The 24,263-nt window shown below is 41.5% G+C and overlaps 1 protein-coding gene across 2 annotated transcripts in view; it reads right to left on the bottom strand.

Annotated features, from left to right (window-relative positions):
* nectin3b (nectin cell adhesion molecule 3b) overlaps nt 1–24,263 on the bottom strand; it is a 158,128-nt gene that overhangs the window by 37,085 nt on the left and 96,780 nt on the right. Inside the window, exon 3 of one of the 2 annotated variants that reach the window (XM_063053722.1) lies at nt 8,823–9,122. The exons of the other annotated variant lie outside the window; for it this stretch is intronic. Coding sequence (XP_062909792.1) covers nt 8,823–9,122 — 300 coding nt within the window. The remainder of the gene's footprint in view (nt 1–8,822; nt 9,123–24,263) is intronic. 2 annotated transcript variants of the gene reach the window in all.

The raw sequence follows: 24,263 nt of genomic DNA on the forward strand, positions 1-24,263 counted from the left end.
TAAAATGCAGAAGTGCAGGAAATAGCCATGCTAGTGAAGAGAGAAAAATGATCAATATTATAGATGGATGACTTGCAGTAAAACTGCTTTGCTCTGGTTCAGAGAAGGAGGTTCACCTGAAACTGTCCATTATTAAAGGACCTCCAACCCTTTTCTCACTGTTACCATCAGGTAGGGGGTATAGAAGCCTGAAGCCACACACTCAGTGATTAAGGAACAGCTTCTTCCCCTCTGCCATCCGATTCCTAAATGGACATTGAACCCTCGGACTCTACCTCAATTTTTAAAATATATATTATTTGTTTTTTGCACGATTTTTAATCTATTCAATATATGTATACTGTAATTGATTTATTTATTATATTTTTTCTTCTATATTATGTATTGCAACTTTCTGCTACTGCTAAGTTAACAAATTTCATGACACATGCCGGTGATAACAAACTTGATTCTGATCCTGAACTGTTAAATTTGCTATCTATTCCAGAATGCTGCAAATATACCCAAGAGGCAGAGGAGGTGTTATTTCCCATATTAAGAGTGTAGAAGACCACAAAAAAATAGCTCAGATTGGGAACAGAAAACAATTAACTGATGTCTTCCATAAAACAGTTGCCCAATGCGTCCAATGTAGAAGAGTACATATTTTGAGGACCACATTTATAGCATCATGCTAGGTTAGAAGTGTAAGTGAATTGTTACTTCACCTAGAAGGAATGTTTGGGTCTCTAGATAATGGGCAGTGAACAGGTGAAAGGACAACCATTGCAAGCCCTGCATGTGAAATGCATTTCAACATTTTAAATGGGCGCCATTTCATTTAAGATGATGCCAAACACAGCATATCATTGTTTTATAAGGCATTCCTGTAAATTGGAAGGCAGCAAGTAGAAGTCCAATATGGCAAAACAAAGGAGAATGAAATATGGTAACTCTATCATAGTTAGCCCAAATTTAATAGCAGATAAAAAAAAATGGTGCAATGTATTAAGAGGTACTTAGAAGGGTATTTAGATAACAATTGCAGGATTAGGCAGATTTAACATGGTTCTATGAAAGTAAAATAATGTTTGATAGATCTGTTAAATGTTATTTTGAGACTGTAACTAGAAAAATTAGTGAGGGCCAAACAATGGATTCAGTATAGTTGGACCTTCAGTAAGGCCCTTCAATAGGACGTCACATAGTAAGTCACACAACATATGGGTTTGAAGATAATTAGGAGTAGACTGCTTATTGGAAAACTAAAATTGTGAAGGCTGTGACTTGAGATACCTCAAGGAACACAGCCATCTGTTAACAACCAGTATGAATGATTTGGATGAGATGATGAGGTGTAATATATCTAAGTTTAAAAACAAGTGGAAGAGAGTTGGGGGAGGATGCAGAAGCACCCAAGATATGGACAAAAACAAGACAGGTAGAATATAATGAAGAAAATATGAAAGGTGAATTTGGCCTGAAATGCCAGAAGGGTACATCATCTCTTTTCAATCTCTCATCATTACAAAATACAGTTTATTTTGTACCAAGAAAGCATATATTTATAATTCGAAAAGAGCCCAGCAAATTTCGAAACATAAGACATTTTGCAGATGCTGGAAGTTTGCAATGGCTGCATCTAGAGTACTGTGTGCAGTTCTGATCTTACTTGAGGAAGGATAAACTAGCTTTGAAGGTGGCACAGGGGAGATTCACCAGGTTGATTCCAGAGATGAGGGGGGTTAGGCTATGAGGAAAAATTGAGTTGCCTGGGACTGTACTCACTCGAATTCAGAAGAATGAAAAGAGATCTTATAGAAACATATAAAATTATGAAAGGAAATTATGAATATTTAAGAAAATTACGTAAGATAAAGGCAGGAAAGTTGTTTCCACTGGTAAGAACTAGGTGAGACTAGAACTAGGGGACATAGCATCAAGATTCAGGGGAGTAAATTTAAGACAGATGAGGAGCAACTGCTTTTCCCAAAGAGTGGTGAATCTGTGGAATTCTCTGCCCAATGAAGCAGTGAAAGCGACCTTAGTAAATATATTTAGGACAAGGTTGAATAGATATTTGAATAGGAGAGGATCAAGGATTATGCGGAAAAGCCAGGACAAGTCCATGATCAGATCAGACATGATCATACTGATGGCTGTAGGTATTTCATTTAGCAGCTCTGTTCTGCTTTCAGCCTGTTTGGGTTATCGTTGAAGATAAGGGGTGATGTGGAATGTGTACCATTCAATTAGCGGGAGGTTTTCTTGGTGAGGGACAATAAGGTTGGTCTTGGGCTTTTGTTTGGCAGGAGATGGAGAGAGAAGATGCTGGGGAGAACCGGTTGTAGCATACAATCCGGTGGGAGACCCTTTTGTTTGAGATGGATTGAGAGCAATGTTTGGAAGGTGGTGTGGGCGTTCACGCTGACTGAGGGCCCAGCAGGTGAGTGACAGAGAAGTTCAAGATGAGCTCCAACTTGTGCACATTTGACTGTTTAATTAGAATGGGCCTATTTCTTTTTGTTATCCTTTACTAACCCTTTAGTTAAGATTTATAAATATAATTCCTTTAATCGTATGCAGTGTACTGTCTGTTATTTCGTGGCACTGATTTGTAGCAGGGTGGCAACTTACACAACATCCACACAAACCGGGATTTGGGGTGGGATGAGCCGTCTCAATCTCATGAGTTTGGCGGGACGTGAGAGTGTCTTCCATAGACTTACGCAACCAAGGAAACAAGGGTGTTTCATTATGAATTATAAAATCTCATAATCATGCCTTTCGGAACCCATAAGGTATATATTAAGAATATATTAAGAACAATCACAAGTCTAAACTATAGACACATTGAATATATTACACATGATATGCTCTTTACAAAGATAAAGGCATTTGTTGAAACAAATTAACAGAAATGGGCAAGAAAACGGGAGATTAAGGAAATGCATCACATTAATAGAATGAAGCCCACTTTCATATTAATGCTGACAATATTTTACTAACTGACCAGCTTGCAAGCAACATATACAAAGCTGGAGGAATTCAGTAAGCTAGACAGCATCTATGGAGAGAAATAGATAGTTAGCATTTAACTGGACTAAAATCAGGTACAAAAAAATGCAAATTAGGTTTTGTTTCCAATTCATGTCTATTTCCTCCATTCAAAATCTTCCGATCCTATGTCACATCTTTCTAATGACTTGATGCCATTCTTTACCAGCACAGCCATCTCACCCCACCCCCCGCTACCTTCCAATATAACGTGTAACCTTGGATATTTGGCTCCCAACTACAACCACCTTCAGATATGATTCAGTGATAGCCACAACATCATACCAAACAATCTGTAATAGAGCAACAAGATCATCCACTTTGTTTCTTGTACTCCATGCATTTAGATATAGCACTTTGAGTCCCTACTCGCTACCCTTTCTAATTCTACATCCCCTAATGCACTGATATTCACCCTGTTGGCTGCAATTAAGTCCTATCATCTGCCTGCCTTTCCTGACAGTCTGACTGCATGGTATCTTTGCTTTTTTCCATCCGTCCTATCATGAGTCCCTTCACTCTGGTTCCCATCTTCGTCAAATTAGTTCAAACCCACCCCAACAGCTCTAACAAACCTACTCATGAGAATATGGGTTCCCCTCGGGTTCAGGTGCAACCCGTCACTTTTCAGCAGGTCATACCTCCCCCAGGAGAGATCTTAATGATCCAAGAACCTGAAACCCTGCCCCCTGCACCAGCTTCTCAGCCACGTATTAATTTGCCAAATCATCCTGTTTCTACTCTCACTTGCACGTGGCATAGTCAGCAATCCAGAAATTACTACCCAGGAGGTTCTGCTTCTCAGCTTTCTACCTAGCTCTCTGAATTCTCTTTTCAGGTCCTCTTTGCTTTTCCTTCCTATGTCATTGTATCAATATGTACCAAGATATCTGGCAGCTCTCTCTCTCTTTCCAAAATGTTGTGGACATGATCCAAGGTGTCCCTGACCCTTGCACCTGGGAGGAAACATAACATCCGGGTGTCCCACTCACGTCCACAGAATCTCCTGTCTGTTCCCCTTACTGTTGAGTCCCTTATCACTATCGCTCCCCTCTTCTCCCTCTTTCCCTTCTGCACCATGGACCTATGCTCAATGCCAGTAACCTGGTCTCCACGGCATTCCCCTGGGAGGTCATCCCCCACAGCAGTTTCCAAAGCAGTATAACTATTTTTGAGGGGAATGGCCACAGGGGTGTTCTGTGCTAACTGTGACAAACTCAATCTGCCTAAAAACACCCAAACAATTGTACTACTTCTTGTCAATATTGAGCACACCATTTAAACAATCACAGTCTAGGTTCAAAAAAGTATGTGAATCTCTGGTGTACTGCCTTCTAGAAAAGCCACTTGGAGTCAGGTGTCTCAATCAATGAGATGAGATTGGAGGTGTGGGTTGTAGAGGTGTCCTGCCCTATAAAAAGGACACACAAAGTCTTACTGACAGAGCCTGCTCTTCTCAAAAAAAGTCTGTTCATGTGCACCATGCCTAGATCAAAACAACTTTCAGAGTACCTTAGAAGAATTGTAGAGAGTTGCAAACAACTGCCAGGTCCTGGGAGATGAGGGTCGATGTGGGAAGGAGGTTGCAGTTCCCGGATGTGGTGCACACAACCCTGCGCCCAAACATTGTACTGTGGTCAACCGAAGACAAGAAAATAATTCTAGTTGAGCCGACTGTGCCGTGGGAAGAGGGATGGGAAGAGGCCCACGAGAGAAAGGCCTTGAAGTACCAGCCCTTAGTGCAGGAGTGTAAAGACAAGGGATGTCAGGCATGGTTGTTCCCTGTAGAGACTGGCTGCAGAGGTTTCCCAGCCAAATTAGCATGGCGGTTGTTGTCAGATCTGGGCCTGGACGAAAGAAGCTAAACAACAAGCAGCTCATAGGATGAGGGAAGAGGCAGAACGAGCCTCTTGTTGGATTTGGAGTAGGCGAGAGGAGGGGAGCTGGAAGCCAGGAGCAGATGGGCAGTGATTTGGCCACCACTGCCAGCCCACCAACTGGAGAGTGTCATGGTTAAGGGTCGAACACTCTGTGAAGGTTGGGAACCACCTGATGACATCTGCTCCTGGATGAAGGCTATGGTTACCCTATAAGGTAACTGGAGAAAGCACCCTAACAGGTCTATGTAACAAGTAACTAAAGACCTGAGTGTTCATCAGTCTACAGTGAGAGAAATTGTCTACAAATGGAGGAAACTCAGTACTGTTGCTACTCTCCCTATGAATGGGCATCCGGCAAAGGTCACACCAAGAGCATAATGTGCAAGGCTGAAGGAAGTGAAAAAGAAACCAAAGGTAACAGCAACAAACACATAGAAACCTCTGGAACTTGCTAAAGTCTCTTTTCATGTGTCCACTATCAGAAAAATACTGAAGAATGGTGTTCATGGTAGGGCACCATGGAGGAAACCACTGCTCTCCAAGAAAAAGACAACTTTGCTGCATGTCTCAAGTTTGCAAAAGACCATGTGGATGTTCCACAATGCTTCTGGGACAATGTTCTGTGGACAGATGAGATAAATGTTGAACATTTTGGCAGAAATCTATATTACTGTGTTTGGAGAAAAAAGGGCACTGCACATCAACACCAAAACTCATCCCAACTGTGAAGCATGGTGGAAGGAACATCATGCTTTGGGGCAGCTTTGCTGCCTCAGTGCCTGGACAGCTTGCAATGGATGAGGGAACAATGAATTCAAGACATTTTACAGGAGAATGTCAAGGCAGCAGTCCCTCACCTGAAGCTTAATAGAAGTTGGATGATGCAACAAGGTAATGATCCGAAACACAAGAGAAAATCAACAACAGAATGGTTCATAAAAAAAGAAAATTTGCATTTTGGAATGGCCAAGTAATAGTCCAGAGCTTAACCCAATTGAGGTGCTGTGGCATGACCTGAAAAGGGCTGTTAATACAAGGTATCCTAGAAATATTGATGAACTGAAACAATTTTGTATGGAGGAGGGGTCTAAAATTCCTCCTCACCATTGTGCAAGTCAGATCAGCAGCTACAGGAAACATCTGGTGGAGATTATTGCTGCTAAAAGGGGTTCTACCAGTTATTAAATACAAGGAGTCACATACCTTTTCTCGCCTGGACTGTGAATGATTAAACAACGTGTTTAATAAAGACATAAAAAGTACAATTGTTATGTGTGTTATTAGTTCAGACCAACTGTGTTTGTCAATTATTGCGACTTTGATGAAGATACTTTATACTTTATTGTCACCAAACAATTGGTACTAGAATGTATAATCATCACAGCGATATTTGATTCTGCGCTTCACACTCCCTGGATTACAAATATTAAATATTAAAAATAGTTAAAATTAGTAAATATTAAAAAATTTAAATTATACATCATAAATAGAAAATAGAAAAATGGGAAGTAAGGTCGTGCAAAAAAAACCGAGAGGCAGGTCTGGATATTTGCAGGGTACGGCCCAGATCCGGGTCAGGATCCGTTCACCAGTCTTATCACAGTTGGAAAGAAGCTCTTCCCAAATCTGGCCGTACAAGTCTTCAAGCTCCTGAACCTTCTCCCGGAGGGAATAGGGATGAAAAGTCTGTTGGCTGGGTGGGTTGTGTCCTTGATTATCCTGGCAGCGCTGCTCCAATAGCGTGTGGTGTAAAGTGAGTCCATGGACGGAAGACTGGCTTGTGTGATGTGCTGCGCCGTGTTCACGATCTTCTGCAGCTTCTTTCGGTCTTGGACAGGACAACTTCCATACCAGGTTGTGATGCACCCTAGAAGAATGCTTTCTACGGTGCATCTATAAAAATTAGTGAGGGTTTTAGGGGACAGGCCAAATTTCTTTAGTTTTCTCACGAAGAAAAGGCGCTGGTGGGCCTTCTTGGCAGTGAACTCTGCTTGGTTGGACCAGGTCAGGTCATTTGTGATATTGACCCCGAGGAACTTAAAGCTTTTGACCTGTTCCACTTGCACACCACCGATGTAAATTGGGTCGTGCGGTCCGCTACCCCTGCTGAAGACAACAACCAATTCCTTCGTCTTGCTGATGTTGAGGGATAGGTTATTGTCTTCACACCACACCACCAGGTTCTTAATTTCCTCTCTGTACTCAAACTCATCATTACCCGAGATACGGCCTACAATTGTTGTGTCATCAGCAAACTTATATATTGAGTTTGATGGAAACTTGGCTGCACAATCATGATCACCCATTTATGAATAACTATTGCAGAAAACCAGGTAATTGCAAACGGTTCACAAACTTTTTCTTGCAACTGTATGTAAATACACATTGCTGAACAGTGTAAACTTTACTCTGACTAGCTGTGTTGTACTAAAGCAGCTTACAAATTTATCTGACTTTCATGTTGATGGAAAGATTGTTCTACGGACCTCACCCTGAGCCGATAGGCTGGTCCTGGACTTATTTCATAATTTACTGGCATAATTTACATATTACTATTTTCTATTACTATTCTATTACTATTTATTATTTGAATGACAATTACTATTTACTATTTACTAATAGTAATATTACTATTTATTATTTATGGTGCAACTGTAACGAAAACCAATTTCCTCCGGAATCAATAAAGTATGACTATGACTATGACATTCAAAACTGTCCTTTCCATGATCCACCGTTTGCATATGGACCAGATAATTGCATCAAGGCAATAACAAAACTGGACATACTCAACATGTCAAGGCAGACAGGGAAACAGTTAATATTTCAGGCAGATGACCTTTGAAAGTTAGAGAACATGAATGCTTTAGGTTGTAGAAAAGAAAGTAATGTAGAAAGCAAAAGGGAAAGCCTATGGGAGGGTAGAAAACCAAGAGAAACAGAATGCCACAGAAGGTGCTGGCACTGGCTGTGACACAGTGGTGAAGGTTGTTAAATGCAGTTGACTTGTTGAAAGAGATGTAAATAAAGGAGGACAAAGGGAGAGATGCAGAAGATAGCATTTGTGGAAACTGGAATAAAAGAGTAAGTTTGAGGCTCAATTAATTCAAAATTTTTGGTCTATAATTCATAATCCTGCCATGTTACCAAGATGACCTCATTCAAATGCACTGGGAAGAGTACAGCAGACAGCCTTTTTGTTCTGTAACATTCTATGATATATGTGTGTGTGTACACTTACTTGCCTTGCAACATGGTCCATATCTAAAAATTGTAATTGATCTTGCCTCCACTGTGCCATTGCCTTCGAGGATTCTACTGCCAGATGATTCAGCTTGGTAACAAGATTATTCTCTAACCATGCTTCTCTTCAACTTTATTTGCTATTTCTTTTCTGCTTATTGTTAGCCCTACCCATTTTTCTTTGCTGCTGAAAAAAGCAAGCTGGAAAATATCAGTCCCTCAAAAACCAATATAAAATTCTACTATTTAAGTTTAATACATTTTACCATACATTTAAAATAAACCTACTTACAGCAATCACGAGGAAATCTGCAGATGCCGGAATTTCGAGCAACGCACATAAAAGTTGCTGGTGAACGCAGCAGGCCAGGCAGCATCTCTAGGAAGAGGTACTGTCGACATTTCGTCAGGACTAACTGAAAGAAGAGCTAGTAAGAGATCTTACTAGCTCTTCTTTCAGTTAGTCCTGACAAAGGGTCTCGGCCCGAAACGTCGACTGTACCTCTTCCTAGAGATGCTGCCTGGCCTGCTGCGTTCACCAGCAACTTTTATGTGTGCTACTTACAGCAATCATGTGTAAACAGTAATGTTATTTCTTAAATCAAATTTACAGTTTAGATTCATAGAGTTTTAAATATACAATTTAGATATCCAAGTACTTACACTGTACATCCAAGGCATATGGCACCCGAACAGTGGTATTCAATGGCGGATGGCTCACTATGCAGGTAATTGGTCTCTTCCTCACAAATCGGGATGGAATGATCTTGAACTGATTGATAACAGTGACAGTTTCATTTGGAGCAGAAATTTTTGTCAGCTCCTGTTCTCCAATAAGATCACTTTCCCAGGAAACAATTGCTTCAGGTTTTCCATTAGCTGCTGTGCATACTGCTGCAACTGTCGCATTGGCGCCATCTATAAGTGGTTCAGGGCCAGCCCCCACAGTTATTGTGGGTTCCACTACAAAATTAATAAATCAGTCTGTAGAATAGGGCAATTTGTTACAACATTGTTCTACCTACATTTACAGATACATTGCACAATTACGCAAATTGATAGCAGTTATACCTATTGAGTAGACATTTTAACCATCGAGTCTTACTTCAGTGGTAGACAAATTTTTGAAGATCTTAGTGAAAGGATTTACGAGCATTTGGAGAGCATAGTCTGATTAGGGCCATTCCCCTCAATAATAAATATACCATTTCTGAGACTGTTGGGATGGGGTGGGTGGGGGGAGAGAAATAACGTATCAGCAGAAAGCAACTCCAAGCAGATCTCTGGCATCCAGTCTGTCTCTGTGGCTCAGAAGAAAAGGGGGGAGAAAAGGAGTGCCGAAGTGATAGAGGATTCCAAAAACAGAGGCGCAGAAAGCAGAGTCTGTAGTTGTAAAAGAGACACCCGGATGGTATATTGCTTCCCACGTGCCAGGATCAGGGATGCCTCAGATTGGGTCCACTGCATTGGGAGGGTTAACAGCTGGAAGTCGAGGAACATATTGGTACTAATAGCAAAGCTAGGAAAAGGGAGGAGGTCCTGAAGAAAGAGTATAAGGAATTAGGCAGAAAGTTCAAAAGCAGGACCTCCAGGGTAGCAATGTCTGTGTCATGTGGCAATGAGGGTAAGAATAGGATGATTTGGCAGATGAATGTGTGACTGAGGAATTGACGCAGGGGGCAGCATTTCAGATTTCTGGATCATTGGGATTTCTTCTGGGGAAGTTATAACCTGTACAAAAAGGACATATTACCTCTGAATCAGAAGGGGGCCAATCTTCTTGTGGACAGATCTGCTAGAGCTGTTGGGGAGGATCCAAACTAATTTGACAGGAGCATAGGAACAAGATTGAAAGGACTGAGGATGGGGCAGTTGGTGTACAACTATAATACAGTATGCAGTGAGACTGTGAGGAACAACAGGCAGATGATGGGGCAAAATTGCAGCCAATGGGATGAGATAAAAGTGTCACAGGAGGGCAACTTCAAAAAGGGTAATGAATACAGGACTGAAGGTGTTAAATTTGAATGCATGCAGTAAACAGAATAAGGGAGATGACCTTACAGCGCAGTTAGAAATCGGCAGGTATGTTGTTGTGGGCATCTCTAAGTTGTGGCTGAAAGAAGTTCATAGTTGAAAACTTAACATCCAAGGATATCGGATGGACAGGCAGGTAGGCAGAGAGAGTGAGTGGCTCTGTTGGTAAAAAATGCAATCAAATTTTTAGAAAGAGGTGACTTAAGATCTGAAGATGTAGAATCCTTGTGGGTAGAGTTAAGAAACTGCAACGGTAAAAAGACCTTGATGAGAGTTATATGCAGGCCTCCAAACATTAGTCAGGATGTGGACTGCAAATTACAATGGAAATAGAAAAGGCCTGTAAAAAGGGAAATGTTGTGATAATCATGGAGATTCCAGTATGCAGATAAATTAGGAAAATCAGGTTGATGCTGGACAACAAGAAAGGGAAACTGTAGAATGCCCATGAGACGGCTTTTTAGAGTAGTTTGTACTTGCGCCCACTAGGGGAATGGCAATTCTAGATTGGTGTTATGTAATGATCCAGATTTGATTAGGGAGCTAAAGGTAAAGGAACCCTTGGGAAGAGGTGATCCTAATTTACCCCACAGTTTGAGAAGGAGAAGCTAATAATCCAATGTATCAGCGTTAACAGTGGAGTAAAGAGAATTACAGAGGCATGAGTGAGGAGCTGGCTTAAGTTGATTGGAAGGGGACTCAATGGCAAAACAGCAATAGCTGGAATTTCTGGGGAAATTCTGGAGGTGCAGGAAAGATACATCCCAAAAGATGAAGTAGTATCCTAAAGGCAACCTTGGCTGACAAGGGAAGTCAAAGACAGCATAAAAGCTAAAAAGAGGAGATATAAATTCACAAAAATTAGTGGGAAGGTAGAGGATTGGGAAGCTTCTAAAAATAACAGAAGGCAACTAAAAATATAGATACTTCATTGATCCCAAAGGAAATTACAGTGTCACAGTAGCATTACAAGTGCACAGACATACACGTTAGAAAAGAAGTAGAGAGAATAAAAAATAAGTTACCACAAACAGTCGAACAGGAGGGAAGTCATCACTTCCCTGGTTATAGGTTGACTCATTATAGAGCCTAAAGGCTGCCTTCAAGAATGACCTCATATAGCACTTTTTACAGCAGCGCAGTTGTCTTAGGTTATTTCTAAAAGTGCTCCTCTGTTCAGCCAAGGTGGCATGCAGAGCATGAGAAACATTGTCTAGAATTGTCAGGATTTTCCGTAGGGTCCTTTGTTCTACCACAGCCTCCAGTGTGTCCAGTTTGACTCCTATAACAGAGCCAGCCTTTCTAATCAGTTTATTGAGCCTGTTGGCATCATCCGTGTTAATGCCATTACATCAGCACACCACCGCATAGAAGACTGTAACGGTGACAACAGACTGGTAGAACATGTGAAGATGAGGCCTGCATATGCCAAAGGATCTCAGACTCCCCAAGAAGTAGATGCAACTCTAGCCCTTCTTGTACACAGCCTCTGTATTGGTTCTCCACTCAAATCTGTCATCCAGGTGCACCCACAAGTACTTGCAGGTCATCACCACATCCACATCCTCACCATCAATAGTAGCAGGGAGCAATGCAGGTTTAGTCTTCCTAAAATCTATCACCATCTCCTTTGTCTTACTGATGTTCAGCTGCAAATGACACAGCTTGAACCATTTGACAAAGTCTTCCACCAGGTCCCTGTATTCATCCTCCTGCCCTCCCTTCATGCACCCAACTATCGCTGAGTCATCAGAGAATTTCTGCAGATGAAACGACTCAGTGTTGTATCTAAAGTCCGAGGTACACAGGGTAAACGAGAAGGGAACCAACACAGTCCTCTCTGGGGCCATAAAGATAAAAAAATGAAATATAAAAGGTATGCTAGCCAAAAATATAAAAGATACAAAAAGAATTTTCAGACATACTGGGGAGGCTTTAAACTAGATTTGCAGGGGGATGGGAACCAGACTGCTAGAGCTGACAGTGTGGCTGGGGTGAAAATAAATGATGTCAAAAGTTCAAGCAAAGCCACAAATAGAAAGGTTGTGGGTGGTGGTAAAAATCTTCTGAAGTGTATATATTTCAATGCTAGGAGTATTGTGGGGAAGGCGGCCGAGTTGAGGGCGTGGACTGACACGTGGAATTATGACGTTATAGCAAGTAGTGAAACTTGGTTACAGGAGGGGCAGGACTGGCAGCTCAATATTCCAGGGTTCCGATGTTTCAGATGTGATCGAGGCAGAGGAATGAAAGGTGGGGGAGTAGCATTGCTTGTTAGGGAAAATATTACAGCAGTGCTCAGGCAGGACAGATTAGAGGGCTTGTCTACTGAGTCCTTATGGGTGGAGCTGAGAAACAGGAAAGGTATGGCCACATTAGTGGGATTGTATTACAGACCACCCAATAGTCAATGAGACTTGGAAGAGCAAATCTGCAGAGAGATAGCAGACAACTGCAGGAAACATAAAGTTGTGGTGGTAGGGGATTTTAATTTTCCATACATTGATTGGGACTCCCATACTGTTAGGGGTCTAGATGGTTTAGAGTTTGTAAAATGTGTTCAGGAAAGTTTTCTAAATCAGTATATAGAGGGACCAACTAGAGGGGATGCAATATTGGATCTCCTGTTAGGAAACGAGTTAGGACAAGTGACGGAAGTGTGTGTAGGGGAGCACTTTGGTTCCAGTGATCATAACACCATTAGTTTCTTCAACTTGATCATGGACAAGGATAGATCTGGTCCTAGGGTTGAGGTTCTGAACTGGAAGAAGGCAGAATTTGAAGAAATGAGAAAGGATCTAAAAAGCGTGGATTGGGATAGGTTGTTCTCTGGCAAGGATGTGATCAGTAAGTGGGAAGCCTTCAAAGGAGAAATTTTGAGAGTGCAGAGCTTGTATGTTCCTGTCAGGATTAAAGGCAAAGTGATTAGGAATAAGGAAACTTGGTTCTCAAGGGATATTGCAACTCTGATAAAGAAGAAGAGAGAGTTGTATGACATGTATAGAAAATAGGGAGCAAATAAGGTGCTTGAGGAGTATAAAAAGTGCAAGAAAATACTTAAGGAAGAAATCAGGCGGGCTAAAATAAGATATGAGGTTGCCTTGGCAGTCAAAGTGAAGGATAATCCAAAGAGCTTTTACAGATATATTAAGAGTTAAAGGATTGTAGGGGATAAAATTGGTCCTCTTGAAAATCAGAGTGGTTGGCTATGTGCAGAACCAAAAGAAACGGGGGAGATCTTAAATAGGTTTTTTGCATCTGTATTTACTAAGGAAACTGGCATGAAGTCTATGGAATTAAGGGAAACAAGTAGCGAGTTCATGGAAACTGTACAGACTGAAAAGGAGGAGGTGCTTGCCATCTTGAGGCAAATTAAAGTGGATAAATCCCCAGGACCTGACAGGGTATTCCCTCAGACTTTGAAGGAGACTAGTGTTGAAATTGCAGGGGCCCTGGCAGATATATTTAAAATGTTGGTGTCTACGGGTGAGGTGCCGGAGGATTGGAGAGTGGCTCATGTTGTTCCATTGTTTAGAAAAAGGATCGAAAAATAATCCGGGAAATTATAGGCCAGTAAATTTGACGTCAGCAGTGGGTAACTTATTGGAGGGAGTACTAAGAGACAGAATCTACAAGCATTTGGATAGACAGGGACTTATTAGGGAGAGTCAACATGGCTTTGTGTGTGGTAGGTCATGTTTGACCAATCTATTGGAGTTTTTCGAGGAGGTTACCAGGAAAGTGGATGAAGGGAAGGCAGTAGATGTTGTCTACATGGACTTCAGTAAGGCCTTTGACAAGGTCCCGCATGGGAGGTTAGTTAGGAAAATTCAGTCGCTAGGTATACATGGAGATATCAATGATCTGGATGATAATGTGGTAAATTGGATCAACAAATTTGCTGATGATACAAAGATTGGAGGTGTAATTCCCTAAAAGTGGCGTCACAGGTAGATAGGGTTGTAAAGAGAGCTTTTGGTACTTTGGCCTTTATTAATCAAAGTATTGAGTACAAGAGCTGGAATGTTATGATGAGGTTGTATAAGGCATTGGTGAGGCCGAATCTGGAGTATTGTGTTCAGTTTTGGTCACCAAATTACAGGAAGGATATTAATAAGGTTGAAAGAGTGCAGAGAAGGTTTACAAGGATGTTGCCGGGACTTGAGAAATTCAGTTACAGAGGAAGTTTGAATAGGTTAGGACTTTATTGCCTGGAGCGTAGAAGAATGAGGGGAGATTTGGTAGAGGTATATAAAATTATGATGGGTATAGATAGAGTGAATGCAAGCAGGCTTTTTCCACTGAGGCAAGGGAAGAAAAAAACCAGAGGACATGGGTTAAGGGTGAGGGGGGAAAAGTTTAAAGGGAACATTGGGAGGGGGGGGGCTTCTTCACACAGAGAGTGGTGGGAGTATGGAATGAGCTGCCAGACGAGGTGGTAAATGTGGGTTCTTTTTTAACATTTAAGAATAAATTGGACAGATACATGGATGGGAAGTGTATGGAGGGATATGGTCCGTGTGCTGGTCAGTGGGACTAGGCAGAAAATAGTTCGGCATAGCCAAGAAGGGCCAAAAGGCCTGTTTCTGTGCTGTAGTTTTTTCTATGGTTTCTATACTGTATAAAGAGGAAAAGAGAGATGAGTGTGGATATCAGACTGCTGGCAAAATGATGCTGGATAGGTAGCAATAGAGGACAAAGAAATGGTAAATGAGCTGAACAAGCATTTTGCTTCAGTCTTCACTGTGGAAGACACGAACACAATACCAGAAATTCGAGGATGTCAGGTGGCAGAAGTAAGTGCTGTTGCTATTACTAAGGAGAAGGTGTTTGGGAACCTAAAAAGTCTAAAGGCAGGCAAATCACCTGGACCAGATGGACTAAACCCCCTAGAGTTCTGAAAGAGTAGCTGAAGAGACTGCAGTGGTATAAGCAATGATCTTAAAAGAATTACTAAGATTCTGGAATGGTTCCTGAGGACTGGAATATTGCAAATAGCACTCCATTCTTTAAAAAGCGAACAAGGCAGAAGAAAGGAAATAATAGGCCAGTCAGCCTGGCTTCAGTGGCTGGAAAGATGTTGGATTCTATTATTAAAGATGAAGTTTCAAACTAATTGGAGAAGCATGATAAAATAGGCCAAAGTCGGCATGGTTTTCTGAAGGAGAAATTTTGTCTGCCAGATCTGTTGGAATTCTTTTAGGGAAATAACAAGTAAGATAGACAAAGTGGAGTCAGTGGATGTACCTTATTTGGATTTTCAGAATGCCTTTGACAAGGTGCTGCACATGAGGCTGCTTAACCAGATAACATCCCATTTTATTACAGGAAAGGTACAATGGCTTGGATAGAAGATCGGCTGACTGGCAGGAGGCAAAGAGTAGGTATCTAGGGGTCTTTACTGATCAGCTGCTGATGACCAGTGGTGTGCCATGGCGATGGCTTTATGGCAAAGTTTGTAGACGATACAAAGTTAGGTGGAGGGGCAGGTAGTGTTAAGGAAGCAAAGTGCCTGCAGGACATGGATTGGGGGAATGAGGAAAGAGGTGGCAGATATAATATGGTGTAGTTAAGTACAAGATCATGCACTTTGGAAGAAGGAATAAAGATGTGGACTATTTTCTAAATGAGGAGAAAATTCAAAAATCGGAGTGCAAAGGAATTTGAGAGTCCACGTGCAGGATTTACTAAATGTTAACTTGCAGGTTGAGTCAGTGGTAAGGAAGGCAAATACAATGTTAGCATTCATTTCAAGAGGATTAGAATTAAAACTAAACTGGACAACTAAATATTCCTGGATTTTGTTGCTTCAGGTGTAATAAAATCGGAGGGGCAAGAGGGGAAGCTGTTGCATTGCTTGTCAAAGAAAATATAACAGCAGTGCTTTGGCAGGATAGATTAGAGGACTCGTCTAGGGAGGCTATTTGGGTGGAATTGAGGAATGGAAAAGGTGTAGTGACGCTTACAGGGGTGTATTATAGACCACCTAATGGGGAGCGAGAACTGGAGGAGCAAATTTGTAAGGAGATAGCAGATATTTGTAGTAAGCACAAGGTTGTGATTGTGGGAGATTTTAGTTTTCCACACATAGACTGGGAAGCCCATTCTGTAAAACGGCTGGATGGTTTGGAGTTTGTCAAATATGTGTAAGATAGTTTTCTGCAGCAGTACATAGAGGTACCAACTAGAGAAGGGGCAGTGTTGGATCTTCTGTTAGGGAATGCAATAGGGCAGGTGACGGAGGTATGTGTTGGGGAGCACTCCAGGTCCAGTGATCACAATACCATTAGTTTCAATATAATTATGGAGAAGGATAGGACTGGACCCGGAGTTGAGATTTTTGATTGGAGAAAGGCTAACTTTGAGGAGATGCGAAAGGATTTAGGAGGAGTGGATTGGGACAATGTGTTTTATGGGAAGGATGTAGCAGAGAAATGGAGGTCATTTAAAGGTGAAATTTTGAGGGTACAGGATCTTTATGTTCCTGTTAGGTTGAAAGGAAAGGTTAAAAGATTGAGAGAGCCATGGTTTTCAAGGGATATTGGAAACTTGGTTTGGAAAAAGAGAGGGGTCTACAATAAATAGAGGCAGCTTGGAGTAAATGAGGTGCTCGAGGAAAATAAAGAATGTAAAAAGAATCTTAAGAAACAAATTAGAAAAGCTAAGATATGAGGCTGCTTTGACAAGTAAGGTGAAAATAAATCCAAAGGGTTTCTACAGTTATATTAATAGCAAAAGGATAGTGAGGGATAAAATTGGTCCCTTAGAGAATCACAGTGGATGGCTATGTGCGGAGCCAAAAGAGATGGGGGAGATTTTGAACAATTTCTTTTCTTCGGTATTCACTAAGGAGAAGGATATTGAATTGTGTAAGGTAAGGGAAACAAGAAGGGTAGTTATAGAAAGTATGATGATTAAAGAAGAGAAGTACTGGCACTTTTAAGGAATATAAAAGTGGATAAGTCTCCGGATCCGGACAGGATATCCCCTAGGACATTGAGGGAAGTTAGTGTGAAAATAGCAGGGGCTCTGGCAGAAATATTTCAAATGTTATTAGAAATGGGGATGGTGCCAGAGGATTGGCGTATTGCTCATGTTGTTCCATAGTTTAAAAAGGGTTCTTAGAGTAAACCTAGCAATTACTGGCCTGTGAGTTTGACGTCAGTGGTGGGTGAATTGATGGAAAGTATTCTTAGAGATGGCATATATAACTATCTGGATAGACAGGGCCTGATTAGGAACAGTCAACATGGATTTGTGCGTGGAAGGTCATGTTTGACAAATCTTATTTAATTTTTTGATGAGGTTACTAGGAAAGTTGATGAGGGTAAAGTGGTGGATGTTATCCATACGGACTTCAGTAAGGCCTTTGACAAGATTCTACACGGAAGGTTGGTTAGGAAGGTTCAATCATTAGGTATTAATATCTAAGTAGTGAAATGGATTCAGTAGTGGCTGGATGGGAGGCTCCAGAGAGTAGTGGTGGATAACTGTGTGTCAGATTGCAGGACGGCGTCTAGTGGTATGCCTCAGGGATCTGTACTGGGTCCAATGTTGCTTGTCACATATATTAATGATCTGGATGATGGAGTGGTAAATTGGATTAGTAAGTATGCAGATGATACTAAGATAGGTGGAGTTGTGGATAATGAAGTAGGTTTTCAAAGCTTGCAGAGAGATTTAGACCACTTAGAAGAATGGGCTGAAAGATGGCAGATGGAATTTAATGCTGAAAAATGTGAGCTGCTACATTTTGGTAGGACTAATCAAAATAGGACATACATGGTAAATGGTAGGACATTGAAGAATGCAGTAGAACAGAGGGATCTAGGAATAATGGTGCATTGTTCCCTGAAGGTGGAATCTCATGTGAATAGGGTGGTGAAGAAAGCTTTTGGTACACTGGCCTTTATTAATTAGAGCGGTGAGCATAGGAGTTGGGATGTAATGTTAAAATTGTACAAGGCCTTGGTAAGGCCAAATTTGGAGTATTGTGTACAGTTCTGGTCACCGAATTATATGAAAGATGTTAACAAAATGGAGAGAGAACAGAAGAGATTTACTAGAATGTTGTCTGGGTTTCATCTCCTAAGTTACAGAAAAAGGTTGAACAAGTTGGGTCTTTATTCTTTGGAGCATAGAAGGTTGAGGGGGGACTTGATAGAGGTATTTAAAATTATGAGGGGGATAGATAGAGTTGACATGGATAGGCTTTTTCCATTGAGAGTGGGGGAGATTCAAACAAGAGGACATGAGTTGAGAGTTAAAGGGCAAAAGTTTAGGGGTAACATGAGGGGGAACTTCTTTACTCAGAGGGTGGTAGCTGTGTGGAACGAGCTTGCAGCAGAAGTGGCCGAGGCAGGTTCGATGTTGTCCTTTAAAGTTAAATTGGATAGATATATGGACAGGAAAGGAATGGAAGGTTATGGGCTGAGTGCAGGTCGGTGGGACTAGGTGAGAGTAAGAGTTCGGCACGGACTAGAAGGGCCGAGATGGCCTGTTTCTGTGCTGTAATTGTTATATGGTTATATAATACAAAAGTAAGTATGTAATGCTGAGGCTTTATAAGGCATTGGTCAGAGCAGATCTGAGTGCGTTATCTAAGAAAAGATGTGCTGACATTGGTGAGGGTCCAAAGGAGGTTCATGAGAGAATGAACCCAGAAATGAAGGGGTTAACAAATGAGGAGCACTTAATAGCTCTTGGGTCTGTAGTCACTGGATTTTAGAAGAATGACAGGGGAACTCATTGAAACCTATGAAATAATTTATTAATTAGGGCAAGGAATCAGCACTCCCCAGCACTAAACTTAAGACCAACTTATCTACTACACGTTCCATGGACGGGAAATAAATAATCAATGTTTCAGGCAGAAACCCTTCATCAGGACTGGGTAACCATTCTGCAGAATGGAAAAAGAGAAGGAGGGAGCGTGAAGAAATGACCATAAGTTGATAAATCAATGTTCATGCCATCAGGTTGGAGGCTACCCAGGTGAAATGAGGTGCTGCATCTGCAACAGTAGAGAAGGCTATGGCCAGATATGTTAGAATGGGAATGGGAAACTTAATTGAAGTAGGTAGCCACTAGGAAACAGCCATTCTGCTCTATAGATTCTCCCTGACTTCCTGGATTTCCTCCAGCATTTTGCGTGTACTGCTCAGCATCTGCAGAATATCTTGCTTTTATCTACATGTCATTACTATGTAGCTTTGTTACTACAGACCCAAATAAAGCATCTTAGAGAAGAGCCACCTTGGTGTTCAACACTTTTCGTGGTCAAGCTGAAAAAGAAGATTTTGACCTGTTAATCAAGAGATGTACTTCAGAAGTGCACACAAGCCAATGTTATGCTTTATGGCATTTTCAAAACACATTGAGAGAATTTTAAACAGTATGCCGCAAATGCTAACAAGAGAGGGATCAGTTTAAAAAATACAACAAATCTGGAAAGGCTGGCAAAGTACACAGAAGTAGACAAGAATCCATGATTGTTTTGAAGGATGGGTTCAAGGAAGGAAGGGCTGAAGACCATAAGCCCATAGACTATAAGACAGAGCAGAATGTGCCATGTGGATTTGAGGGTAAGAATAGGGCCTAATCCTGCTCCCAAGTTTCTATGTTTATAGAGTCATTCAAAGCAGAAACAGGTCACCAATTCATCGTCTGCCAACCATCAAATACCTTTTGATACTGATACAATTTACCAGCAGATAGCACATAGTCAACTCTGCCTTGGTGATTCAAATGCTTATCCAATGCTTCTTAAATATTGCAAGAGTGTTCTACTGTCCTCTCAGTTAATACTTCCGAAAGTATAACCACCAGCTGGGAGAAAATTCTTCAGATCTCCTCGAAGCCACTTCCTTCTCACCTTTGATCTTTGCCCTCTGGTCTTAAACACTACTATGGAGAAATTTATTTTTACCAATTACCCAACAAATGTCTTTTATAATTGTGTATCTCTCTATCTTCCCTCAATTCTCTGCTTCAAGGAATGCAAACCTAGCCATATCATTCTCTCATCACAGAAACATTCCACCCCAGGCAACTTCCTGGTAAGTTCCCTCTTTTCCATATATGCTGCCTGACTACTAGTTCCTCCTGCGTTTTGTGTGTGTTGCGTGGATTTGTTGGTTGTTAGTGCGAGTCCTTGTTATGGTTTGGCAACTAGAATTGCAAGACAATATTCCATTTGTTGCTGAACTAAAATTTTATAATGTTCTACTCTAGGCCCAGCCAAGAGAAACATCCTACATGTGGTCTTCACTAAATTGACTGGCCCTGTTATCTATATACTACTAAAACTCTCATGCTCTGTTTGTGACCTCCAATTAGCACAAACAGTGCATTACAGCGGCACTATTTTTGGCTAAATCGACTTAAAATGCACTAACTTACAGAATGCAGGCAAAATTCTGGGTTATATATTCGATTAAAATTGCTCACTTGCGAAAATCAACAGCCCTGCTTTCACCTGAGAGCCGATGTCAGCCATGATGGAAACCATGACACCACATGACGCATGCGCACGGCCAGCCTCAGAAGTGACTCACGGTGCTCACAGCAGTGACACCAACCGGAGCAAAAGGGCAGGGCAGCTCTCTTTCAAGCGGTCACTTTCTGCTAATCACCATCAGCATGTGCAGGATTGGGACAGATCAAACTGAGACCCATCAATAAGAGATAATTAACTCTTATTGTAATGACGTACTTCAAGACACCTATCAAACCCTTTGCTGCAGTCAAAGGACAGCGGTGACTATATCACGTCCATTTAGGAGAGCGCCAACCACATCATCAAGAATAATCAGCATCCTGGAGGCTGCGATCTTACTATCCCAGCATTAGGGTAAAGAAAATATGGTCAGCCTAATTATGCCACGTGGAAAGAGAAGGGGGATATTATGACGCCAAACATCGTCAGGAAGCGGCAAGGAGAGGAAGAAAACAAGAGTTGGATGAGGCCAGGGCCGCAAGACCCTATGATCAAAGAGTCAGGACAAAAAAGGTGAGAGAAGAAGAGACAGAGGAGAAGAGGCAGGCATGTCTCAAAAATGACATCATCTGGCATATAAGGAGGAGAGAGGAAGAGACAAAGGAGCTGAGAAATGCATGTCTCCAGGACCAGAGACAAAGAACAAACAGCAGAAGAGATGAAGAGATGGCGGATGAAAGGACTGCACATCTCCAGAATGACAATGACAGGCACAAGGGTGGCAGATCAACCGGAAATGATGCCATCAAAAGTGTCCTTCGTTAAGGAGCTATATTTGCCTTGCTACTCATCATTCTTCTTCAAAAACTGAGGTTTTCTTCTTCAATTTCCAAAGCAAAGCGATACCAATAGCATTCAGGAAAATTTAATGTTCATTCTGGTCACATCAGACTGCACTACCCTTCTCTCAAAGGGTGCCCCAACGGGCCTAGTTACTCCTTATTTCTCACAGGTCTGTTGGTATACATTGGACAATTATTAGAAGCCTTCACACCTTAAATGAATTACACTTATGAGGATTAAATTTCATCTGCCATTGTTCTGCTCAACTTAACTGCGAATCAATATTGTTCTATAATACAAGACTACATTCACTATCCACGTACTAATTTTTGTTTTATTTGTATGCCTACCAATCATACAATTCGCAAATTCACATGCCTACATTTACATCCAAATCGCTAATGCATACAAGTACTAAACTTTGTGGGACATCCCAGTGCAGTCTACCAGTTACAAATGCAACCCTCACTGTCACACCCTGTCGACAGTTTTGGATCCAATTTTCAATATTTGCTATAGCAAATATTATATAGGGTTTTGGAACGGACTTCCATGTGGGACCCTATCAAAGGTCTCACTGAAACCCATGTAAACTTCTCTGCCCTCGTCAATATAATTAACTGACTCTTCATAAAGCATAACATTCATTAGACAGATCTTCAACCAACAAATCCAAGCAACACACACAAAATGCTGGAGGAACTCAGCAGCCAGGCAGCAGATATGGAAAAGAAGATAGTTTGATGCTTTGGGCCCAAGATCCTTCATCAGGACTGGAGAAAAAAATGATGAAGAGTTAGAGTAAAAGGGTGGGGGAGGGGAAGAAGAAACACAAGGTGATATGTGAAACCGAGAAGGGAAGAGGGGTGGAGTAAAGGGCTGGGAAGTTCACTGGTGAAAGAGGTACATGACTGGAGAAGGGGGCTTCAGGGAGGAGAGGACAGAAGATCACTGAAGAAAGAAAAAGGGAGAGGAGCACTGTGGAAGATGTTGGAGTTAATTGTTAAGAATGTGTTTTAGGGGTACTTGGAGGCACATGATGAAATAGGCCATAATCAGCATGGTTTCCTCAAGGGAAAATTTGCCTGACAAACCTGTTGGAATTCTTTGAACAAATAACAAGTACGATAGACAAACGAGAATCCGTTGATATTGTGTACTTGGATTTTCAGAAGGCCTTTAACAAGGTGCCACATGCCCAGGCTGTTTAACATGTTGTATCAAAGGGATAGGAAGGCAGGCAAAGGGGGTGGTGTGGCTGTGCTGGTAAAGAATGGCATCAAATCAGTACAAAGATGTGACATAGGATCAGAAGACGTTGAATCCTTGTGGGTTCAGTTAAGAACTTGCAAGGGTAAAAGGGCCGTGATGGCCATTATATAGAGGCCTCCCAACAGTAGCTGGGATGTGGACCACAGATTACAACAGGAAATAGAAAAGGTGGGTCAAAAGGGTAACGTTATGATAGTCATGGGAGATTTTAACAAGTAGGTCAATTGGCAAAATCAGGTTGGTAATGGATCTCAAGAGAGTGAGGTCATTGAATGCCTATGAGATAGAAGTATTTCAGTGGAGTAAAGGAAATTACAGTGGTATGAGAGAGGAGTTGGCTGAAGTAAATTGGAAGGAGTTGCTGGCAGGGATGACAGCAGAGTAGCAATGGTATGTGTTTCTGGGAAAAATGAGAAAGATGCAGGACAGAGATATTCCAAAAACAAAGAAATACTCAACTGGCAAAATAGTATAACTATGGCTGACAAGGAAAGCCAAAGCTAACGTTAAAAACCAAAGAGAGGGCATACAATAAAGCAAAAATTAGTGGGAAGATAGAGTATTGGGAAGCTCTTAAAAACCTACATAGAGCAACTAAAATAATCATCAGAAGGGAAAAGATGAAATATGAAAGCAAGCTAGCAAGCAATATCGAAGTGGATAGTAAAAGCTTTTTCAAGTATGTTTAATACAGACAAGTGTGAGGTATTGCATGTTGGAAGGACAATCCAAGGTAGAACATACAGGGTTAACGGTAAGGCACTGAGGAGTGCAGTAGAACAGAGGGATCTGGGAATACAGATACAAAATTCCCTAAAAGTGGCGTCACAGGTAGATAGGGTCGTAAAGAGAGCTTTTGATACATTGGCCTTTATTAATCAAAGTATTGAGTACAAGAGCTGGAATGTTATGATGAGGTTGTATAAGGCATTAGTGAGGCCGAATCTGGAGTATTGTGTTCAGTTTTGGTCACCAAATTACAGGAAGGATATAAATAAGGTTGAAAGAGTGCAGAGAAGGTTTACAAGGATGTTGCCGGGACTTGAGAAATTCAGTTACAGAGAAAGGTTGAATAGGTTAGGTTTATTCCCTGGAGCGTAGAAGAATGAGGGGAGATTTGATTGAGGTATATAAAATTATGATGGGTATAGATAGAGTGAATGCAAGCAGGCTTTTTCCACTGAGGCAAGGGGAGAAAAAAACCAGAGGACATGGGTTAAGGGTGAGGGGGGAAAAGTTTGAAGGGAACATTAGGGGGGGGCTTCTTCATACAGAGAGTGGTGGGAGTATGGAATGAGCTGCCAGACGAGGTGGTAAATGCGGGTTCTTTTTTAACATTTAAGAATAAGTTGGACAGATACATGGCTGGGAGGTGTATGGAGGGATATGGCCCGTGTGCAGGTCAGTGGGACTAGGCAGAAATGGTTCCGCACAGCCAAGAAGGGCCAAAAGGCCTGTTTCTGTGCTGTAGTTTTTCTACGGTTTTCTATGTAAAAAAATAAGAAAGATGAGAG

This window comes from Mobula hypostoma, chromosome 7 (assembly GCF_963921235.1).
Source record: "Mobula hypostoma chromosome 7, sMobHyp1.1, whole genome shotgun sequence".
Classification (NCBI taxonomy): Eukaryota; Metazoa; Chordata; class Chondrichthyes; order Myliobatiformes; family Myliobatidae; genus Mobula; species Mobula hypostoma.